At 36.3% G+C, this 25,606-nt stretch overlaps 1 protein-coding gene across 4 annotated transcripts in view; it reads left to right on the top strand.

Moving 5' to 3' along the window:
• Positions 1-3,009: 3,009 nt before the first annotated feature.
• Positions 3,010-25,606, top strand: part of RALYL (RALY RNA binding protein like) — a 95,512-nt gene continuing 72,915 nt past the window's right edge. For 3 of the 4 annotated variants that reach the window (XM_070942159.1, XM_070942161.1, XM_070942158.1), the window contains exon 1: positions 3,025-3,280. In XM_070942159.1, the coding sequence (XP_070798260.1) occupies positions 3,025-3,280 (256 nt within the window). Of the gene's footprint in view, positions 3,281-25,606 lie in introns of all 4 variants that reach the window. The other variant, XM_070942157.1, reaches the window with a different exon arrangement.

The raw sequence follows: 25,606 nt of genomic DNA, 5'->3' as shown, positions 1-25,606 counted from the left end.
TTTAAATCAAGGATTATCTTCAGTTTTTGATAGTATATAAAAACTTGAATTGTATATGGTTCACTTATTTATGTTAATCTGAAATCATATCTATCTTCAAATAAGCCCCATTTAATTCAACAAGACTTATATGTCAGTGGAAGTTTGTAGAATTATGCTGTACATTTCTTAAGGCTGCTTAAATGTTCCTGAATGTGAACCAATTTTTAGAATTTATTCTGGATGAAGATAAGTCAGTGGAGGCCACAAAGAGTTTCATATGGCCCTCCAGCATTCAGTTTTTTTACTTAATCTGAATCAAGCCAATATTTAAGAAGTAAGAAGTTCTTTTTTAATGTTTCTTTTATAACAGTTTGCTTTGTGCTTATTTGTGTATGCTGAGGATATTACAATTTGTTTTTGGAATTTATCTTTTTTTTTTTTCATTTTTAAATTTTTCTCAAGGTTTGGATTATTGCCCTGCCTACCATGTTAACAAGTGTGTTTTCTCCCTTGGTTATGGAATGGAAACTATCAGGAACAGTTAGGACAGAAAATGTTATCCTGTTAGTTCTATATAATTTCTGATTTAAAAGAAAATGATCCTTCCAAAGTAAAAAGATGGTGCTGGCGAATTTGTGCCCCATGATAATTTACCGTTAACTTAAAAGATGTTGAAGATTTCACCCACCCTTTGTGTCTTTTCACATCTATATGTCACATCTATGTTTTTCTGGTATCTTTGCATCACTGGTGATTCCTGGCACTTGCCTGGTATAATCTCTACAGGGTTTTTGACAAAGTTTTGGAGAGACTTGTCACTGATATTCATCCATAATCAATGATTATGAAAAGTACTGGAATTGGATCTTAGTGGTTCCTAGCACTACACATTTCTGGACAGAGAACTCTAATGTTGCACCTGGGATATGTTTCCCACCTTAGGAGCCACTTTCCCACCTTAGGAGCCTCAGTAATTGCGAGGAACTTCTGGGTCTTGCTTTGGCAGTCTTATGCCCTTCTTTGTCTAACTCATTATACCAGCAGGGTATCTAATGACTGGCAGTACATACGTGGTAATGGCGTGACTCTTGTTCTTCTTATTGAGCTAGTTCTTCAGGATCTGTCCTATCCTTTGGAGGTACTTGAATGTTCCTGCCTTCCTTACCTCATATGATTTCCATGTGACTGTAGAATACCAAGATACTTGTAGCCAGTCTGTATGTCTGTTATGTGATTCACTGGTAGTTCCACCCCATCAGACCTTCTCTTTACTACCATTTGGCCACACTTCTCCAATCCAAATAACATCCCAGTGTCTTTCCTGTAGATCCATGTCTGGTGGATCAGTGAGTCATTGTCTTTTTAATTCTTAGCATATAGCTTAATGTATAAAAATAAAGAAAGAAAGAAGAAAGAAAGAAAGAAAGAAAGAAAGAAGATGACAAAAAATAAAATATCATATACTGATATATCCATAAGTACTCAGAAGTATTTTCTAATCATTAGAATGTGTTTAGCAATCTTAGGATAATAACTTAAGAAGTAACAGTTGTTCTGTAGGAGATGACTAGGCAAAGCCCAAAGGCTGGGTCAAATGCATCATCAGTTTGGAATCCTTACGCAGCCACAAGAGATCTAATTCCATTGACTCTTACATAGAGCCAATTTTGATCATTAGTAGATCAGATTTTGATCATTAGTAGATCAGATTTTTATGTATAGGTAGCATGTAACTAACTTTTAATGCTTTGAACTCAGCTCCTGCTCCTGGTTACTTGTGCATGACATTTCTACTTCTTAAAACAAAATACATGACATCCTTCCTAGTTTTTTAAGAAATAAAATGATAAAGATGAGATCACCATAGTTAATGTATTATCTGAATATTAATTTCAGGATAAATCACAGTTGAAAAATAGACTCTTTGTGATAAACCACATCATCTCAGAGTAGCCATACCATGTACATTTTATCTGTTTATTTACAAGGACTTCAATCAGGTTCAACTCTAGACAAGAGACTGCTTTGCGATTTGATGAAAATGAGCATTTATTCCAACTGCTAATACTTTTCTTTATTTAATGTTGAAAGCTATTATGTGAGGAAACCAATGGAAATATTAGAGCATTTGTATTCAATATGATCTAAATTTTTTAGAGTAATCTATAATATTAGTAGTATTTACTCAATAATATTAATTGGAAAATACAACATATTCAGGTGAACCATGTAAAGAATCATCATAGTTCAGATTTGCTCCAAGACTAGCCTTACTTTTTAGTTCATCAATACAGATAGTTTTCCATAAATCATTCTCACTTAATGAATGCCCTGCTTAGCAACTGTTGAAAACAGTCCTGAAAAAGTAACTTTACAAACATTCTTTGCACTTACAACCATTGCAATGCCCCTATAATCACATGATTGAAATTCATGTACCAATTTGCATCTTCACAGCTGGCTTCTCACAAGCATGTCAATAGATAAGCTGGCAATAAAATTACAAATTGCAAATCGTGGTCAATGTGATATCTCACTTAACCATAACCAAACCATGATTTGGTTAACCATGGTGGAAGTTGAGGTCATAAATCCATTGCATTATGTGATGTTAATGATCATATTGTTTAGCGATGGAATTGCTGATCACCACTGTGATCATTAAGTGATATCTGTAGTATCTAAACCTTTTATTATTTTACATGATGAAGGCAAATGAATATTTAATAAGCCAGAGACTGAACATTCAATCTAAAATAAGTGAATATTGTTGAAGTGCTGATTTTAGCAGGTTGGTTTATACATTTCAAGTTCATAAAAAAATAAAAATATTTAAAAATGGGTATTTAGTAATTCTACATTTTTCTTAATATTGATCAGCATTATATGATAACTTCCTCATAATTTTTCTTTATATTAATTTAAATGTTATTATTCCCCTTATTAGGTTATAATTCTTACATTAATCTAGCCATGTTTTTATGCAACTAAATCAAATCCTTTGTCATCTTTTTTCAAGGGCTGAAGTCAAGTGAGTCAACCATGACCGGCAAAACACAGACCAGTAATGTCACCAATAAGAATGATCCCAAATCCATCAACTCTAGAGTCTTCATTGGTAATCTTAATACAGCCATTGTCAAAAAAGGAGATATAGAAGCAATCTTTGCAAAGTATGGAAAAATAGTTGGCTGTTCAGTGCACAAAGGTTATGCATTTGTACAATACATGAGTGAGAGGCACGCAAGAGCTGCAGTGGCAGGGGAAAATGCCAGGATCATTGCAGGACAACCATTGGGTGAGTGTCTGCATGGTCCCTCATATGTTCAATTTTTTTTTTTTACCTTTTTAGTTTCTAGATTCATTTCTTTTATATCCAGCCTGAATCCACAGGAATTAAATTAACTGTATTTTGTATGCATTCTAGTAGTGAGCAAAAATTACAATGCACTTAGTATTTTTTACATGATAAAGGAAGTTTAGAACTACATAAATAGATATGTGCGTATAACTCTTGTGGAAGAATACCATGGGCACTTTCAACTGTGAGTATTTCTTAGACCCACAAATCCAAAGGTCAGCCCTTCAGCATGAATTATGACCTTGTTTTAATGTGCCATACTTAACATGAACCAGAGATTTTGACAGCAAGCGTAACTGCTGTAATTGGAATGAAAACTTCCACACTCCTTATGTCTATAAAAAAGAAGAGTGCGAGTCTAATGTTTGCTGTGTTTGATTCATGAAATTCTAAATGATGGCATCGTGAAAGAATGGAGCTCTTTTGGCCTTTTAAGATATATAGGTACTCCTCGGCTTATGAGCCCCAAATTTCTGCTGCTAAGTGAAACATTTATTAAGTGAGCTTTGCCCCATTTTACGACCTTTCTTGCTACAGTTGTTAAGTGAAACACTGCAGTTGTTAAGTTAGTAACATGGTTGTTAAGTGAATCTGGCTTCCCCATCGACTTCGCTTGTCAGGAGGTCACAAAATGTGATCACATGACCCCGGGACACTGCAACCGTCATAAAGATGAGTCAGCTGCCAAGCATCTAAATGTTGATCATGTGACCATAGAGATGTTGCAATGGTTGTAAGTGTGAAAAACAACATAAGTCACTTTTTTCAGTGCTGTTTTAACTTCAAATGGTCACTAAATGAACTGTTGTAAGTCGAGAACTACCTGTAATTAAATTACAGTGCTCAGGATGTGTTTTGAAGTGCAGATAGGAGCTTCTTGTTAATTATAACCAAATTTGGCCTTTGACAGCTGCACCAGTAGACTGGAAGTCATGCTCATTATAGGCTTTCCTAACATAAGTTGCTGATACAACTTTCATCTTAATATTTAAGGGTATATTTAGTAGCTAGCAAATAATATATAAGGCATGGTATAATTATAGAAAATGACATAAGGTCAGCAATAGGTTGATTCAAAAAAAGCTTTATCCAGTCTGCTGCCCTGTAGAAGTTATTGAGGAATTTTGAATTATTAGTGAGTTGGTATACTGCCCAGAAACCATCATTTTTATGCATTGACTGTATTGTATAGAAATTAATAAGATATGTTTTGTTATTTGTCTTTAGATGTATAGAAACTTGTTTGGAGTAATCTTTAAAATAAATAGGAGAAAAACACAAGCCAACATAGTTCAATTAGATTTTCTGGAGAAAGATTATGAACATGCACTAGACATTCTTCTCCTGTAAAAATTTACTGCCACCTTGCTTAAGCCATTTGTTCTCTGCTGCTCTGCTATACATACATAAACACACATTCATATCTCTCTATTCTGCTTCAAAAGACTCAGGCTGGTTTATTAAAAATATAAGCCATAAATAACAAGCATCACTTTTAGGAAGAAAATATTTTAACAGTAGCCCAAGGCCACCCTCTGCAATGAAGGTTTATTAAAACAGAAAAAGGTTTCAACATCTTGCAAAATTTCTAGCAATAACCCTGAAGATAAAATTTGGAGGATAATTGTATCATACACCATAAAGGGCGAAAATATTCTGTAGGATTCATTCCTGAGATTTTGACAAATCAAGTTTCAGTGGCATGTTTATAATTAATTGTTCTTATTCAAAATGCTGATTTTTTACTCTGTTCTTCTGAAATTCCCCTATATTCTCTTTTTTCTTTCCTTTCCCTCACATGAGTTGGGTCCCCCCCCCCCGAATATGCATTTATTTCCATGATATGTCTATATTTGCTGTCTTCCATTAAAATTATTGGAGGATAGCTCTTTGGGTGCATTAATACTGCATCCAATAGTTGTGCTGAATAGTTTTTAATAAGAACTTAGGTTATTTAGTCACTTGATTTAATAACAAAAGTACAAGATTGATGGAGTCAATTTGTCTATATCCTGGAATCAAACATATTTGTATTTATGTTTATTTTTAAGAAAATAAAACAGCTATTCAAACAAGATTTGATCGACTTCTTGAGCTGAACAACTATTACATTTTTGTCAGCAAAAAAACCCTTCCTTCCTTCCTTCCTTCCTTCCTTCCTTCCTTCCTTCCTTCCTTCCTTCCCTCCCTCCCTCCCTCCCTCCTTCCTTCCTTCCTTCCTTCCTTCCTTCCTTCCTTCCTTCCTGTGTGAGGAACTAATATGGCATAATAGTTAAGGTGTTGGATTAAGTGTGGAAAGAAGACTCATGTTCTAATCTACCTAGGGCCATTGACTATAAACAGTATTTTCTACTATTAATCTACTCTTGGCCACGGAAGTTGACTAGGTAACTTGAGGCTAGCCATACTTTCAGCCCCAATCTACCTCAAAGGGATACTGTTGTGCAAAAAAATAGAAAGAAGGAATATCTATGCTGTCTTGAGCTCCTGAATGAAAGCAAGCTATAACTCCAATTAAAAATAAAATGAACATATATATTCATAATAATTTCTAGAAGAATCAAATGATTAAACAAAGATTAAGAAATCTCACAAAAGGGTCTGTGTTTAGTGAGTATAACAAAAGACTAAATACAGCTTCTTTGATAAGTAAATTTCCATTCTGTGTAGTCCCTATAAATATTATTAAAAGCTTGCCTCTCTTCAGATATAAATTAGACACTGTCTCCACCAAGAAAATGCACAGATTTCCTGGCACTCAGCGACATATAGCTCGAAGTAAACTAGTGGACACAGATAATTATTTTGGACAACATGCTCTCTTACTTGTCTTTGAAAGTAGTGTAGCCCTCCAGGAGGTTTTTAAATCACAACTCTAATAACAATACAACATATGGTATAGGCAATAAATAATGTCTTTAACAAAACAGACTGTTTATATATCTCTGTTGTATATTAGATTAATGTGGCAATTGGCAAGAGAGACATTTTTTTTTCCTTTTCATCACATATGCCTTGGCCATCAAATCTCTTTGAGTCTCACTGCTTGTCGTGACTTACCGATATGTAACATTTCAACTTCCAGAGCTTGTAAACTTCAGGGCAAATGAATTAATCACAGCAAATGCAGACTTCTAGACTATGAGTGATGTTACCTTTTATGACTACTCTTTCTCATTTCTAAAAGATAACCCTTTAATGTAAAACAGTTTCCATTCCATCAAGAAGGCCAAGTATTTATATTTTATTTTTTAGATAATGCAGAACACGGTTACAAAATGTGAGAAAAACAATCCAAGATGTTTTATGCTTTTTACAAAACAGAGACATTATAGCCATTGATTATTCATTTAGTAGTTTGTTGATCTATTCCACCTAGCTCTAGAAATTCTGGTCCTGTAACATTCAAATAAGGGATGCGATGGCTCAGCGGCTAAGATGCTGAGCTTGTCGATAGAAAAGTTGTCAGTTCAGCGGTTCAAATCCCTAGTGCCTCGTAATGGGGTGAGTTCCCGTTACTTGTCCCAGCTTCTGCCAACCTAGAAGTTCAACAGCACGTAAAAAATGCAAGTAGAAAAATAGGGACCACCTTTGGTGGGAAGGTAACAGCATTCCGTGCACCTTTGGTATTTAGTCATGCCGGCCACATGTCCACAGAGATGACTTCAGACAGCGCGGGCTCTTCGGCTTTGAAATAGAGATGAGCACCACCCCCTAGAGTCGGGAACAACTAACACATTTGTGTGAGGGGTATCTTTACCTTTACCTAACATCCAAATAAAACTGATTAAAAAGTGCACCATCATAGCATAAATATAAAGAAAGAATTACTGCATATATAATTCACTGCAACTCTAATGCTCCAAATGGTCTCTTAAAGATCCAGAATTTCATTGTTCTATGAAAAGGTAGGACTGTAGAAAAATATTCTACAGAGATGGGATAGCCTTGAAAAGACCTCTTTTTGAGTTCATCCCCTTCCCAATTTATCAAGAGAAAAAATGCATGATTAGTTGAATGGGGTGGCAAATTTCTCTATGGAAGAGATGGTTTTATGTGTATTAAGCCATGTTGATTGAATTTCACTGAAAATAAAAGTATAGTTCCAATAATATTATTACAGCAGTCCTCACCCATCAGGATATGAGTCACTGCATTTTTCATCAAATGATGTTCTCAGGTAGTCTTCAAGGGCAGCTCCAAGTATAACATGTTACAGTAGTCCAGCTTCAAAGTTACAGTAATCCAGCTTCAACGGTGTAATAATGACTGTCACTAAAAACCTTCCACTAAAAAAAAAAGTTGCTATTGGTGTAGCAACTAAAACTCGCCAAAGTCTTCATAGCCATGGTTCCTATCTGCTTCTCTAGCAGGAAACATTAAACTAGGAGACCCAAATCTTGGACCTCTTTTTATAAGAAGTACAACTCTATCCAGAGTGCATAGTATACATAGAGACAGCTGATTTGAGGACAAATAACATGCTGTCTTACTTGGACCCAGTTCAGCCATTTTATCTAGATCCTTACACATCCAGGTAGCATATCATATTGGACATGGTTCTCCTTACACTCCTTTAATTTAAATGTTTACTTTCCTGGGTCATGCCACTATATCACTATATCTCAGAAAAAGGTGTAAGTCTTATAGGGAGAGCTAACAATGAGAACAAGGTTCTCTTTTAAATCCAATTCCCATTTGCCCATTTTGGATCTAAATGCAGTCTACATCTACTCTTGAGATCTACTCCATTTATAGTAATTAATCATAATGTTGCCTATTTTTTATTTATTTAGCGTATGGCAAATACATGGACTTATAGTGGTTCAAATGTTAATGTACAGTCCGCCCAGCCATTCAAGGACAGGGTGGTCTATGTTGAAAAAATCAGACACTGAGCCGGTGTAAGTTCTCTATGGACATTTGGACACAATGTGATAGATATTTTGTTGAGGAGCACCACAGTCACACTGAGGATAAGAGACAAGACCCTACTTAAACAATGAGTCCTGACAGATGCCATGTTGGGTACAGATCCTGTTCAGAGTTGACCAGTGCTGGTGAGAAAGGTCAAAACCTGGCACCTTTTGTGTAGGGTCATCTATGTAACTGCCTGTATCTAGACATTCATCAGCCCATTTGGCTTTCCACTGTGTGTTGATGTCAAAGTTGTTAGACAGCTGTTGAGCAAGTGCCAGAGAAGGCTTCCTGGATTTAAGCCTGCCAATTGATAGATGAAGAAGATCAGCGTGCCCAGGAAGAAGTGGATTTCTCAAAATTTTGTTGTACTCCTTCACTAAGGCTTCCTGCCTTCGTAGAGCTAGTGGTGCAATGTTGCTCAAGACGGAGAGCCAGCAAATAGGAGGAGATTTTATGCAACAACTTATGACCCTCAATGTTGCCTATATAGATGCTAGTATCATCATATTTCCAATATGATACCATTTTTTACCTAATACATGTTTTCAGTTCTGCTTTGGAGCTACTAGAGTTGTGTTTTCTTACCTTTCTTGCCTTGACTTTTATTTTCTCTATTTACGTCACAATGCATCTTAGCCAGCGCTTAGGGTAGCATAGAAATTATGTATGAACTGAAACAGAGAGCCAGTATAATCCCACAGTCTGTATGGAATGTATTACATTAGGCAAGTCCTGTATATATGTAGCTAAGCATGCAAACATTGCTGTGTAAAATCTTTTAGAATAGTTTGCCCTAAGTAAAAATAAATTTAGTTTTCATTATAAAGTGGTTTACTCTTTATCCTCTAAGAAACATTTGTGATTCTAGCAAAGAGAGGTGTATAGAATTAAGCCTACTTTGAAGTTTACCATCTGCTCTACTTTCCTCCAAGCTTCATTAATTGGCCTTGGGCTCATCACAGAAAAATATTACTGATCTAGCTGCATCAAAGGAATATGGTGTAGATTTCATCTGCTCGTGTTTTGGTCTTCAGAATGTTATTTAAATTGCCTGCCATTTTTCAGGGAGGGGATATCCAAGATAACATAATATTGTCTTACAGTTTCAATAAAGAGTTGGAAAATGAAACTTTATGGTTAGGTAATCTTTTTAAATCACTATATTGATTAATGGTTGCTTACATATTATTATGTTAATAAAACATTTGATATTTAATCAAATGTTAAAAATAGCAAAAGTTCGGCAAAACAAAATAGTAGAAATAAACCTGAAATATTGAATGATGAAGTGAATACTTGTGCAGTAGCTCAGAGGTCCCTACACCTGGGCCATGGCCTACTACCGGACCATGGCCTATTCGTGACTGGACTGGGCCACCACTCAACATGTGAATGGTGGCCTGGCGTGTATACGCAGCACAACTCACATGAGCAGTGGGCCAGCACATGCACAGCTTGCCTCGTGTGAGCAGCAGGTTGGCGCAAGTGATGGGCAGTGCACACGCATGCATGCAGCTCAAGTAGTCGAACTGCATGTGCATGCGAGTGCAAGCTGCCCCACTGCTTGTGCAAGTTGAGCTGCGCATGCATGCCAGCCCGGTTCCCCTGTCCCTCCCCCAGCTGCAAAAGTTGGGGACTGCTGCAATAGCTCCAAAAACATCTCTTTTTATCCCTGTCCTTTTAGTTCAATTCTCCATCTCTGAAAATAGGCCTTGAGAAAGTAGAGCTGGGTGACTATGTTGCAAGAAGTGCAAAGGGAATTTGTGGAAATTATAATAGACCATTCTTTAATTTCTCCTTCATTTGTTTGCTACACATGAGCCTTGAGCAGATTTGTTTCCTATTGAGAAGAAATGTTGCATAAATTATGGCAATATTTCTAATGAATATTTATTTATTTCCAGAATTTATATCCTACTGTCGTAACTGCTCTGTGCAGGGGTGTCTGCAGAAGTCAAGATGGCAGGCATAAAGGAGCAATCAGAACTGTAATGTGGCTTGCACTTTAAAAACAGACCAGTGCTTGATCATAAAGTCATAGTCACCATGTTGACTTTTTGATCTCCTTCTGCAGACAACCCTGACTCAGTATAAACCACATGTTCAACGTTGTCCCAAAATCTTCTCTAGCGTGCAACGTTTGCAGGCCAAACAGTTGATGTGGAACAAGTTTCCTGAGATTAGGAGGTTTAAAAGCCACAGTTATTCTTTTTAAAAAAACAAAAACAATATTAGACTATTGTAAAATATTAGACTAATATTAGACTAATGTAAAAGATAAATAATGGTATCATAACAGATGTAAAGATTTCCCCAGTCCAGTTGCGACCAACTTGAGTGGGTATTGCTCCTCTCTGATTCTCAGTCGAGGGAGGTTGCATTGTTTGAGAGATGTTTCCAACATCAGATGGCCAGCATGAAAATATGGAACACAATAACCTTTCCTGCTGAAGTGGTATCTATTCATCTACTAGCAGTTGCATGCTTTCGAACTGCTGGGTTGGCATATAAGCATTCAAATAAATAATGTGGAAAAGGAAAGATTAAATAGTATTCAAATATTGAACTATAAATGGTGAAATATGGATCAATTTATTACCGCTTTCACAGTACTGAAAGAAAAACCGACAGGGTAAAATCAGGCCTTTTATTTAATTCATATTTTGATGTTTCCCTTTTAAGATCAAAAGGCTTATTTGAATTTACTTGAGCATAAGCTTTGTCAAAACTGGATGAAGTACAAGCTATTTTGAGAACATTTTACTGATAGACACGACTTGCGAAAACGTAACTCCTACATAATTTTATTCAGGTAAACATCCCATTGACGTCAATAAGACTTTCACAGATAGATTAAAGTGCTGGCTTCAACTGACTGTTTAGCTCTTGATCTGGCATTTTATATTTGTATTCCTTCCCACACTGTGTGCAATTTCAGAAGGAACAAGCATGAAATTACAATAAAAAAATGATGCTGCATTTTCCTAAACTTCGGCACTGCTCCAATTAATTGAATATGAGTTATAACAGAAATAGACTCTTCAATTTAAGCTCTGCGCTAAGTATAGCTTCTCCATGAATGTGATTTCCAAGTCTTCTTCCAACACAGTCATTAATTTAGTTAACGCTGTGGCATTATGAAGCCATATTCTTCTTCTGATATGCTTTTTCATTACTGTTCTTCATTTGGTGCTGCAATGATGGCAGAGAATATGGAGGCTTCTGGATAGAAGTTTAATTAACTTTCATACCCACCTGTAAAAACTAAAACCAAAAAGTTTTAAGTCAACATACATTTATATTATACCATATTGGATGGTTTGTCAAATGCTTTAGAAATTTGAAAGTACCCAATCTGGATCATTCTAAAAACTGGCTACAAAATATTGTTGTGCCCTCTAAAGAATTATTAGTTTTGCATATAGGTCTACAATGTTGAATTAAATGGCAGTATAATCCTATATCACTGTTTATGTCTATGAGCAAGACCAGAGGAGAGGTAAAAATGGTAGAACAGAAACAACAAAGATAGCACACACTGAAAACCATTTCAGGTAACTACTCTAATATTCACAATAGAAAAAAATCTAATCCTGACAAGATTCATAATCAATAACTGTGCCAGCTGCACCCAATTCAGGACTGGGAGGAACTGGTCCTGATCATTGATGCCCTGGTCATCCCCTGCTTGGACTATTGAGTCTCTCTTGATGGGGCTGTCCTTGAAACGTATTCAGACATTTCAGCTGTTCCAGAAGTCAATGGTTCATGTAGTTTGAGGCATATAACAGCACTGCCATGTGATATATATTGGTTTCCACTAGGCGTCTAGGTATTGTTTGTCACCTTTAAAACGTACATGGCATGAGACCAAAGTACATGTGAGACCATTCAAAGTAGAGTGAGGATGGTTTGGGTCCCCTCCATGAAACAGTGTCACCTGGTGGGCCCTAGGAAGCATGCCTTCTCTGTTATGGTGCTTGGCCTTTGGATTAGCCTTTCCCAGAGATATAGATGACCCACATCATGTTTGTTTTTTAGAAAGCTATGAAGATCTGACTCATCCCCCAAGTATTGGACCATGATGTTAATTTATTGGAGCACTTGTATATATGTAAGCTATATGGGACGACTAATATTTTTTACAAGGGCATTGGTTTTGGGTTCGTTGCTACAGGTAGTCCTCAATTTACAACCAAAATAGAGGCCAAAATTTCTGTTGTTCAGTGAGACATTTGTTAAGTGAGTTTTGCCCCATTTTACAACTTTTCTTGTCACAGTTGTTAAGTGGAGTTAACACTGAAGTGAGTGAGTTATCACTGAAGTTGATAAGTTAGTGATCAGGTTAATAAGTGAATCTAGTTTCCCATTGACTTTGCTTGCCAGAAGGTCGCAAAAGGACCCTGGGACATTGTAACGGTCATTAATATGAACCAGTTGCCAAGCATCGGAATTTTGATCACATGACTATGGGGATGCTGCAAAAGTAGTAATTGTGAAAAACGGTCATAAGTCACATTTTGTGGCGGTGATTGGCGGTGGCAAATGGTGATACCAACTGCCTAGAACAGCTGATCAGTTGTATTCCGGGAGGCTGATCCAACCACCAATCAGCTGCTCAGCAGCAAAGGCTCCAGCGTTTCCCGGCAGCGGCGGCAGCTCAGCTCAGTTGACTGGTGGTGGGCACAATGGAGTGAAGCCCTGATGAGCCACGTGCTGGGCCTGCGATGACATGCTGAAGCTGACCAGGCTGTATGCTGTTTGCTGCAAGGATGCTAGCCAGATGAATACCGGATGGATGCTGGGAGGCAGTGGCAGATTTTTTTTCTTATTTTCCTCCTCTAAAGCTAATGTGCATCTTATGGTCTGGTGCGTCTTATAGTGCGTAAAATATGGTATATAAGGTGCTGTAAATGGGAAGGCGAGTCCTGAGTGCTGCCCACCTAACAATGTAATGTCATTGTTCTTGGGTGAAGAATAAAGAACTTAATAAAATAAAAAACTGTTCTTTCCAAAATTTGCAGATACGTCAATATAGCTAATATAGACATGCCTTGTTTTGTCCACTCTGTATTGAAGCAACTTTGAAATTTACTGTTCTCTGTTGAATAACAGCAGGAACTTCATAAACTTAGCGGGTCAAGAGAGACCTGATTTTACAAGGAAATAATGACAATCCTTAGAGTTCCAGGAGAAAATATTCTAGTGTAATTCTTCCAGGAAATCCTTTATCCAACTGAACAACCATACAACATGTCCCTTGATTATGGTTGATTCAGATCCTTATTTATTTAAATAAAGCAGCTTTACTATTTTCCCATTCCTCATGACCTTTCTGTCTCATTTAGTCTGGAAATTGATCGCTGTTCAGCATTTTCCTTCCATGCTAAAAGCTGTTACTCTGCAGGGTTTACATTTAAAGCATGCCAAGCAGCTATTTGCCAGGCTGTATGGAGAAAAATGCTTCCTGAAATGCCACTTATGGGCTTTATTTATTTCTTGTATTTGCTTTGGAAACAGTAATTGTTTGATTTCAATAGTGTGAGCAAGGGGAAATGGCTTAGCACACACATACGCACGGACGCACGAGCAGACTGACCCCAGTCAGAACTTAAGGTTTTGCATCTAAAGTACTGTTAGTACTTTGCAACTTCTACATTGTAGTTCCAACTCACAGACATCCCAGAGGGTTAGTCAATAAAGAAGAACCCAGATAAATCAGAAGCAGAAGGGATGAAAGTGCTTTGTAGTATCTTCCCTTGCAACCAATTCTGCAGAATTTTCTTGATAAGCTCATCTGAGAGGTTAGAATTATGAAATAGCATTCAAAGCTTCAGTCCTCATTACTGTATATAAAGTTACCTTAAAATGGTTTCTCAGGGCTTGCTTCAGAATAGATGCCTGTATAATTGCACTGTAATTTTAAGAAGTGATTTTGTTACTTTTACAAGGGCATATACTTCCATAAAGGATTTCATGTGGTGGTACTTCGTATATTTTGTGCTGAAAAAGACATTTTACATGGACATCTATATCGATCATCTGCCTTCTTGACCACATCACAAAATGACACCATTTGACAGCATTTTTCTGTGGCACCAATTATAGAGATGATAGAAGGCCGGCTCCACTGATATGGACATGTCCAGAGAGCAGCATTTTCCATCGTTGCCAAGACTGCCTACCAATTAGAAGTCAATGGCCGGCGACCTTGCAGGCGTCCAAAACAGAGATGGCAAGAGACCATCAACAAAGATATGCAAGCCGCAGGCCTGTGCCTTGGAGATGCAGCCAACTGTGCAAAGTGGTGTTCAATGATCTGAAAAGCAGACCCTGCACCTGGGGGTGGGGGGGGAGGAGGAGGAGAGGAGAAGGAGAAGAAGATGATTAAAATTTTATATGGACATTATTCATACTTTATGCATGGGCAGAAACATTCAGTACATAGACACCTATGTCATTTGTTCAAAGCCTGCAAATCTAAGGCCTCTTAAACTGAGATTTAAAGTACTGCACTTCTGAAAACTTTTCAAAGGCAGATTGCTATAAAATGCATTATAATATTCAAAGTAGAATGGGATGAAGTTTTATATCATCCTGGAGTCTAGACAGATATGGCATCTCCAGAGGAGAAACTCTATGAAGGATACTGCTGAAATTTTAAGAGACAATGACCATAATAGAACTCGCCACAGAGTAGGGGAAGTGGAAATTTTGTCAGGTGACAAGGTCATTCTGTTTTACTCACTTGCTCATTCTTAATATTAGTTTAGCACACAACAGTTTGTCATCTAAAACTAGAAGTATTGGCTGAAGTTTCTAGAGCGTGAACAAAAGGCACAGTTCTGTGAATCAAGTACACTCCTGTGTTTTGTGCTAAAATTGAAATCATGGAACAAAAAGAACTGTATCTTGGCAGAATCCAGCTTGCTACTGGTACCTTCATTACCCACTGTGGATTGTTGCAAAACCTGGATAGATTGTGTCCTTATAGTGTAACCTTCAATGCAAGGCTCATTCTATGTGTTTCTACAAATTCTATTTAAGGAAATAATCTGAAATTAATTTTACAAGACCACATCTACTTTTGAAAAACAGTTGGGTGATTATACAAAGTAGAATTATACATTGTCTCCTAATTAACCTCTTTTTCCTTGCAGTCTTTGTAGTGATCGAAGTCAGTGACTTCGTAAGTGACTGGTTGCTTTCTATGTATTTGACTCCTGGGCTTTTCCATATGGTGTCTTTTTCTATTTCTTACATAATACCTGGATAGATTGTCTTTGGGATTCCAGTAAGTCATACACAAAATAAAACCAGTGAAAATAAAATTGTGAAACTAAAATGTTTGACCGTAGACAGCTCCAGCTTTTACAGTAAATCCAGTTTATGTAACATTTGGACAAATTATACAAGGCATTTTCTTTCTGTTCTAGAATTTCTAGAACATCAGAAACTTTGCCCTACTTTATTCAGCTTTGCTGAAATGATACAGAATCTAGCTCTTCTGAATCTTTTGTCTTGTTAGTTCTATGCAGTTGAAAGAAGAAGCATGGTAACTTGTTTCGGATGTCAGCAACCTCTATGTAATTATTCATCTTTAAGGTTTTCATACTTACTTATATTCATAGCCTAGAAAATCTCATACAAATTGTACTGATATGACATTGTTGCGTATGACTGCAATCTTTATACAGAACAAAACAGATTTTCAATTGTGTAGCATTAGTGAACAATTCATGTTTTCACAATGAGCAACAGTTCTTTAGAGATCTATTTGACATTCTGTGTGGGAGAACTTTGCTTCCTTGAAAAGATCTTGATCGCAATCTCAAGTTTCTTTCAATGGATTTATTCTTGAGGTTGTGATTTGCAGTTCATTCTTTATTTCATTGTTATTTTATCAGCCCAAATGTTTTACAATAATTACTCACAGATTGCCTGATATTGTAGAAAAATTATTTGCATTCATGCAGTAGCTGACAAATAAGTGCCTCGTGGTAACAAGGAACAATATGTACTCTAGTTTTGGAAATAGGTTTTAGTCTACACCCTTGACAAGATATACACAGAGATATGAGAATTTATATTATTTGAATCAGGCTCTTTGTGTAGTCCAGGTTTGTCAATGCTAACTGACATGGCTTCAGGCAGTAGCTTTTCCAGCTGAACGTGGAGATGCCAGGGACTGAGTCTGTACATATTGCATGCAGACATGTGCTTTGCTAATGTAACAACTTCGGTGTTCATAAAATCTCACTACAAAATTAAGAATGTGACGCAATAGGACCATATTTCAATAGGCAAACACATGTTTTGCATATAAAAGATCCCAGGTTCAATTACTAGGATTCAGGTAGCAGGAGGTATTACAAACGTCTCCAGAAAAATTGCTATCAAATGGAATAGACAGTAAATAAATTCCTATATTCCTTGAGAGTTAGAGCATGTGGCCTTAAAGAATGTGCATCTTGGTGCAGCATTTAATATGGAAACTCATCCATTCATTTAAATAGTAAATTTATACAATCTGTAGAGTTTACCTTTTCTTAGTGAAAATAGTTGAATGCTCAGACTATATTTTATGTAGTATCCCATCCAACAAAGACCAGCCATATACATTGAGAATGAAGAATGTGAAAACATTAATTAAATAATTCATTCTGAAGCGAGTCCAAATCTGCCATTAGACTTCTCATTTTAACCAAAAATCTAGATTGCTGTCCATTTCATTCATTCCATAGAACATAATAGATTCCCTTTAGAATTAATTCAAAAGAGCTTACTTTCTTTGTACAACTATACTAAATTGAACTCCTATTTCTTAGACCTACAAGTATGACTCATATATCCATATAATTATTATCTGCATCTGCATGAGTTATCCATACAGCTATTGTGATGGGAATAGTATGTGACAAGAAAAACTGAAAAAAGGAACAGGCTAAAAATAGTACCTCAATACAAGTTAAAATTTATTTCCTACAGATGTCTTCAGTTTTCCTTAACTATCATATCATAATTTGAGTTCAATTATTATTTTATTTCTGTTGGAGAAAAAATGATGAATGTCACCTTCAAAAAGAGGTATGTAAGTGATACATTTGGTGTACCTGTGATGTAGATTAGCATATTTTATGTGTTCTTGCTACTTAATGCTTTTTTTTTGCTGCTTAATGCTTTTATACTGACACAAGTTTGTTTGAATTTTTAATAAAACATACAGTTCCCTAGAAACTAATTAACATTTATTTGTACTTCTACTTGTGTAGTGTTTTTGAGCTAAGAAAGTTGCAAATCTCTATAATTTATGCTAAAATGACATAAGTAATGGAAAGTAGAATTAGATGGTTAGGATCATTTTAAGATAATTGTATTTTAATTGCTAAATTAGAGAGTAATTCTCATAAATTGCACATCATACCCACTAACTATAATGTGCATTAATTCATTAAAATTAATGTTAACTCTAAAAATCACATGAGTGCTTTATGATTGTCCATTTCTTTCATAGGATTTCTGGATGAGATTGGAACTCTTTTATTTTATTAATGAATTATCAGAATATTTTATTAACTCATGAGAATCTGAAAAACAAATTCTCATAATTGGAATCTGACTGCAGTTCATGTTGTTCAAACTATTTATAAATGGGTGAAGATTATTTGGGGGTTATCATGGCAGATAAGATGTAGGCGAAGAGCAGGCAGAGTGGAGGGGGAGAGACTTAAATGTGTCATCAGTGTAGAATCCTTGCATTGCCTCAAGAGAGCCAAGTCCAGCTCCCTGTGAATTCCTTTAACCCTTATCTAACACTAATTTAGTGCTGACTGTAAGTTGACTAGATTCTTGTGTATAAACTTCAATAAATTGTCTATGCTGCAATCTTACAAATGGTCCTGATTCATTGTGCCTGACATAAATGCAGATGTCTGTGTTCTCCTATATTATTATCATGGTTGCTTCTTTAGATTCGATTGCACTATTTCAGGTTACAGAACACACCACAAAGGGTGGGGGGGAGAGATCTTCAAAATTACCAATTCTAATTTTGAAAACAATAGAAAAGAGAATGTGATTAAATACAGGGAATAATTCTATGGACAATATTTAAATTAATTAAATATATGTAAATATAGTCCTTTTTAACACTCCTGCAAGCTGCTATTTTTAAAACTATGGCCTCTGGCTTGCCACTCAAAGACCAAATGCAATTCTTGGCCTAGGAAAAGGTAATTGGGCAGAAAATGTGCCATTGCTGAAACAAATTATAGGTTCTGCTTTGTAGCACAGATATATTACATGTCCTACAATTCTAATTCTGTGGCTTCTTTGGCCAGGCTAATAATCAACCCATCACTAGTGGAAGTTCTATATTTCCAATTGGGGATTCAAATAAGTAAAATGGAAAGTCAATGGCATCCTATTACCAATTAAATGGCTATGCATTTGCGAATTTCTGAAAAATATGTCTTGAACCAGAGAAGATCTTGATTGGCACAGATGAGTCAGGTACTGTTTAGAACATTTTTACTCCTATTTTCCACTGCCCATGAAATGACCATAGCTACAGGGGTCTGAGCATGAAAACAGAATGATTCACAACTATAATGATAATTTTATGATGAAAATGTATTACTATTTGAACCAGACCAGAGGTGGTATTGACTTGCCTTCGCTACCGGTTCGCAAATGTGAGCATGCGCGCGCGCTTTGCATGCACGTGTCACCTTGTGCATGTGCACGACCTTCTGCACATGCGCACAGCGTCAAAAACGGGATGTGATGACATCCAGGTGGGTGGGCGGAGCCTCCAGCAGCCGCTGCTACCAGTTTGCCCAATCCGGATATAACTGGCTGAATACCACCACTGAACCAGACTAATAATTGGATATTTAAATATGCAGTTTTTGTAAGCTTCATACAACATACTTTCAAAATGAAAAGCTCTAACTAAATAAGAAACAATTGGGTTAGTCCTGCATATTTAATAGTTTTACTTATCTAGAGACATTGTTGCTGGATATCTTAGTAAAACAAGAGAAAACATTTCAGAGGAAAGCTCTTAACCTTTCTACCCAATTGGAGAATGTTTTGTCTATCAATTTAACTAATTTTCTTCTATCCCTAGTTAGCATTTTTGCATTCTACACAGAGGTGGGTTTCAGCAGGTTCTGAGCAGTTCTGGAAAACCCGTAGCGGAAATTTTGAGTAGTTCAGAGAATCGGTAAATACCACCTCAGACTGGCCCTGTCCCCATCTATTCTCTGCCTCCCGAGTCCCAGCTGATCGGGAAGAAATGGTGATTTTGCAGTAACCTTCCCCTGGAGTGGGTGGGAATGGAGATTTTACAGTATCCTTTCCCTGGAGTGGGGAGGGAATGAGGATTTTACAGTATCCTTCTCCTGCCACGCCCACCAAGCCATGCCACACCCACAGAACCGGTAGTAAAAAATTTTGCAACCCACCACTGATTCTACATGAAGGTCAAACTCATGTGAGAAATAAAATTATGTGTTGCTGTGATGTCATAGATCAGGGGTTCCCCAATATAGTAAGTATCCATCTCGGATTAGCGGGCCCATTCATTATTGCTGTTGCTATTATTCACAGCTATTAGTTAATATTAAATTATTTTAATATAACATGTGGGTATCAATAAACAAATCTGAAACTTAATGAAAATAATATGAGCTGAAAAGATTAGAGACCCCTCTCTTAGATAATCTGTTTTACTATTAGATTCACCTGAATTATGTTGTTCAATTCATCTCCTCATTTATTTTCCATCTCTCAGTGCTACTCCTTTTACTTTGTAAATGCAAATACAGCCCCTCTAAACATTCTGCATTCACTATCCTTTCATATTATAGACTTCTGATCTGGAATTCTTCTGAAGCCTTGTGAACTTTCCAAGTGCTTACATTTTCAGACACTAGTATCAATCTATCAATAGATTCTAAATCACATTTGTTGTTCTGATGTTACCCTGTCTAGGCACAGATGTTGATGGGCAGTTTAATCAATAAAGAGCCATTATTTCCAATCTTGGCTGTCTCACATAAGAAGATCTGCTCATAACATGCAGGTAAATTACAATGGGACTCCTGTGCCATGGCAAATATGGCAGAGATTCCTCAAACTTGCAGGTTTGGGGAAATGGGTGGGGGGAGAGAATCTGTAGTTGTTACATTTTAGATAAGGAAGAATTAAGTGATCTCTGCATATTATTTTAAAAGCCTTGATGCTTTCTGAGATTGATTGTTTGCTTGAATGTTTCATTATCTGACTAAATAGCATCATCAGTGCTAGTGACTGTCAGGTTTGCTCTCTGTTTATGTACAATAGCTTGCCCTGCTATTATTGGTGAGGGTATGGTTTTCTCCTTGATAGTTCATAATTTCCTCCAGCTGAAGCCTACCCCATGGAAATATCCATTGTTTCAACTATCACACCCATCAAATAAAGATGCAATCAACATGAAGGATATTACCAATTGGAATCCATAACTTGTATGCATAAAATAGTCGTGTTTATCTACTGCAGGGCTGTCAAATTCCTGACCCGCAGGCCGGATGCATCACACACTGGCCACGCCACACCCGTTTTAGCAAAGGGGGGGGAAGTCCCAATATGTCATGTGACACTGCCATGATGATGTGAGTTTGACACCCGGATCTACTGAAATAAGGCCATGCAAAGTCTTGTATCATCTTATATCAGATTTATTGTTGCATACTTTTTTGTGGCTCACAATTCACATCAAATTAATAGAGTTCTGTCCTATATTATATAGAGGTATAGATTGTATAAATATACAAATATGCATTCACAACAATTGATGGGGACAAAAAAAAGGGGAAAGTAAAAAATAGTGAAAATTATTTATAGATAGTGGCCACTAAGAAAAGCTGTTGTTAGATATGAAATTGAAAGTCATGTGTTTATAATCTAATTAATATGACAATATGGGGGTGCGATGACTCAGCAATTAAGGACACTGAATTTGTCAGCTGGAAAACTGACAGCCTGGGTTCGAGACCCAAGCTCCACACAACGGAGTGAGCTTCTGTTACTTGATCCAGCTCTTGCTCACCTAGCAGTTCGAAATCATGCAAATGCAAGTAGATAAATAAGTACCATTTCAGTGGCAAGGTAACAGCATTCCGTGAGCCTTTGGCATACAGCCATGCTGGTCACATGCCCATGGAAATTGTCTTTGGACAACACTGACTTCCTCGGCCAAGAAACTGAGATGAGCATTGTCATCAGAGTCAGACACAACTGGACAGGGAAACATTTACCTTTTAGTCTCTGTTCTCCTGTTTCACTATAAAATGACTCTTTATAATTCCTTGATTTTCAATTTCAAGAACAGTATTTGGGGTATCATAAGGTACTGGGTAGGTTATATTATTCTATCATAACAGTTTCTAAACTCTCCCGAGACATACTAGAGTTTAGCTCTTCAGATAGACCAAGATGACAAAGATACATATTTACACTAGTTTTACATAATGATTAATTCTCATTTGGAAAAGACAAGGTGCTGCTAGTTGCAAAACAGCACTGAAACTGAGACTAGAAGATGTGTTTGCTTTGCTTGCTGGTTCAATCTGTTCTTTTTCATTGCTAATGGGCAACTGTGAAAACAAAGCTCTACTCTTACACAAGAAGTTATCACAAAGTGACAAGAAAAACTCTTGGGTGAGAATACATCTAACAAGAACAATATCTACTGCCAGGAACACACTCACTCTCTCTTTCTCTCTCTCTCTCTCTCTCTCTCTCTCTCTTCCCCCTCTGTTTGTGTGTGTGCGTGTGTGTGAGAATAAGTTCAATAATACTGCCTTCTCCTAATTTGGAACAGGTTGAATATCAAGGACCCAGGTGCAAGATTCTGATATGCTTTCATTTTAAACTATAACTCTAATTCAAACATTTATTGATATTTATCAGAGCTTTACAGAGGGATGAGCGGAAGTGGTTTACAGGTTCAATTTTCAAAGCTAGTCAGTTCAGTATTGCTTCTTGTCCAATTTCCCAATGTTGATACTGCCAATTTTTCTTACTTGTGATTCTACTGCATCAGTTTTCAGTGAGAAAGCTTTGCAAAACATTGTCATACAAAATTTGTTCCCCACTGAAAAAAATTGGAAACATTTGAAAATGAAGCTTTAATAAACTTATTTTATTTTGTTATGTTTTTACATTGCAAACGTGCATTTTTTCAGTTCAGGGAAATCAATATTCTAAGTCAGATCTACATGCTGTCCATTATTTTTCAAAAGAAAATAGGGCCATATTTAAAATATGCTTGTTCTCATATGAAGACCACTTTACCCATGTCTAGTCTGATTTTTTGCAATATTAACTTACTCTGCAATATTCTGTTGTGCACTGTTTCATATATTGGTTTTTCTAATATGCTAGAAAAAAATAATATTCCGATTTTTTAAGGATAATTTTAGTTAAGAAGGGAAATTTGCCAGGTTGTCATCTACATGATTCTTTAATATTCATGGCTGCATATCTATCAGCTCTTCTACATAGAGTAGACCAAGAAATCAGACCAAGGCACCAGACTAGAAAGTGGAAGACCTTGAGTTTCAGTCCTGCCTTAGCCTTGAAAGCCAACTGGATGACCTTGAGCCAGTCAATCTCTATCTGCCCAACTCACTTCACAGGGATGTTGTTATGGGGGAAATAGGAGGAGGAAGGTATGTTGGATATGTTTGCTGCTTTGAGTTATATGTAAAAATAATAAAGGCAGGCAGGCAGTCAGTAAGTAAAGAAAGAGAGATAGAGAAATTAATTAATTAATTAACTAATTAACTAATTAATTAATTAATTCAAGTCCACAGGACTGCTAAAACTACTTTTACTGAGATTGACTATAATAACGAAATCTTGTGAATCTGTGCTCTACCCTTTATTATATTCTTGTGAATTACAGGTGTCTTGTCTAAGGCCTTTACAAATCTCCCTGTTGTGAACTTATGTCTTTCTGTTTTGGTAACAAAACTTGCATATCTCTATCTAGGTAATCTTCCTTACTGTCTATATAACATCCATCAGAATCAAAAACCATCTGTGCCTTGATATAGAGACTAAATATGAATCCTGAAAAGTAATCAGTGTAACAGCTCACGTTATCCTGGGTAACTAGTGATAGCTTAAGGATTTGGCTCTAGTCACACCAAACATTATTTCTCCTTGATGTTGCATTGTTTAATTTCACAGGATTCTTATAAATGCATAATTTCCAAATGCTTATTTTAAGATGTATTTATTTATTTATTCAATTTATTTCTATAGCCATCTATCACAACGAAATGATAAAATGTTATTATTGGTAAATTATGGTATTGTAAGAAAGCAATATTCCCTTACTTGATTAATATGTGTTCTTAAGGACTGTCCATGCCAAAATTGCTTAGATGAATAACTGCTTATCATGTAAGTTAATATGGCACATCACTCCGTAAAGGATGAATCATTCTGAAAATGTCTAGAGTTGGGTCTAAATTTAGTAATAGTTAAAATCAAGAAATCATTAAATACTAGATAAAGCATAACTAGACTAGTCATTGGAAGCCACAATGAATTTGAAACTTAAATATATGAAAATAAAAGTTATTGGAAAGACCGTGATGGTTGAAAAAAAATGAAGGCAATTTTTCCCACCAATTAATCTCCAAAGGATTTTATAACACATAGTAAATGGCCATGTTGCGTAATAGAGAGCACCCACAACTTCATTTCAGATGAATGTCTGCAGGCTTTTTTTCCCTAATTTTTTCCTAATCAGCAAGATAGCAAAGCAGCATTAGGTAGGCCTTTGTGTAAATGGAATCTTTAAATTCCTAAACAAGTGTTCAGCAACATTTTGAAAATGGCTCAATTTTCAGAATAGTGCATATATTGACCAAAGACATGTCATTCCAGAAAAACTTACCGGAGCATGTCAAGATTTATCTTAGTCGATGTTGCCAATCAGCTAAGATACTGATTGACACACAATAATAATATTTTACCGATCATATTCAAAATAGTCAAAATGCAGTTATATTCTTTGAATTCTTTCCCTTTAGTTGTAGTTTTTACATTTTTATTTGGGGGTTGAACCTTATAAGTGACAAGCATTTTTCTTGAAGGAGGTACAATCTCCATCACACACAGCTATTATCTGATAGTGTTAAGGTTCCCCCCTACAGAGCTTATGATGGAAAGGCTGTCAGACAAGCCAGCAAAACAACTTGCACACATGACTTCATTTCCTAGAGGGAAAAGGGAAAAGGAGCAGTTTTTAAACAGGAATCTGACTGACACTATCCAACTATTTTGCAAAATGTACTCCAAAGTTCAGACAGGAATGTGTTGATTGACTACAGCTAAGGAAAGGCTAAATGTCAGTCTTTCGGGTCTAAACTTGTGTCCTCTGCCATAGGCTGACAGATGAAGTAGCATCCAGAATGAAGACTGACATAAGAGCTATAGGTGGAGAAAATGAATGGCTGCTTTATATATTTAACAGGATTACTTTTTGTATCCATAATATTTATAATTATGGTGCATAAAATGACTCCTATAATGATTAGATCAGAAAAAGAGATAGCATTTACTTATTGAATAAATAAGAATAAATTGACTGATTACTGATTCAAAGCAAATGAATTATTTCAGTTATGTTTATCATGTATTAGTATTTGTAATTGTCTCTGCTAAATTAGTTTGTGGGTTTTGTGTTTGTTCCTTCAAGCCAGTTCCATTCTATACCCTACAATGAGCGTCTCTGCATTTGCAGAGCAACAGAGGTAGAAGACCTGGCTCACATCCTATTTGACTGTCGCCTGTATAAGGGGGTGAGACAGGTACCTTGGTCTATATATCAAACGAATGACCCATTCGGTCCCCATATCAAAACAATTTACTGTATGTGCGGCCAGAACCTGAAAATAACATTTAACACAGCAGAGTACTTAAACAAAACGGTTGAGATCTCCATACGTGGGACTGATTGGGGTAGATTGTAAAGATGACACCGAAAAATAATTTTATGTCATTTTATTCTATTTTACATATTTATGATATTTATGTATCTTGTCCTATAACTATTGTATTTTACCCTACTCTTATTTTAAATTGTTTGTATAGGATTTTATTGGTGATATGTGTTTGAACCTTGTGCTTTGATATGGCCTATAGGTTAATCAATACATCCATCCATCCATCCATCCATCCATCCATCCATCCATCCATCCATCTATCTATCTATCTATCTATCTATCTATCTATCTATCCTTCAAGTCAGTGTTGACTCCTGATGACTAATCTGGGATT

This window comes from Pituophis catenifer, unplaced genomic scaffold (assembly GCF_029215685.1).
Source record: "Pituophis catenifer annectens isolate HBS135680 unplaced genomic scaffold, rPitCat1.0.hap2 SCAF_3, whole genome shotgun sequence".
Lineage (NCBI taxonomy): Eukaryota > Metazoa > Chordata > Lepidosauria > Squamata > Colubridae > Pituophis > Pituophis catenifer.
Note: the sequence above shows the minus strand (reverse complement) of the source record. Positions and strands in the feature narration are given on the sequence as shown.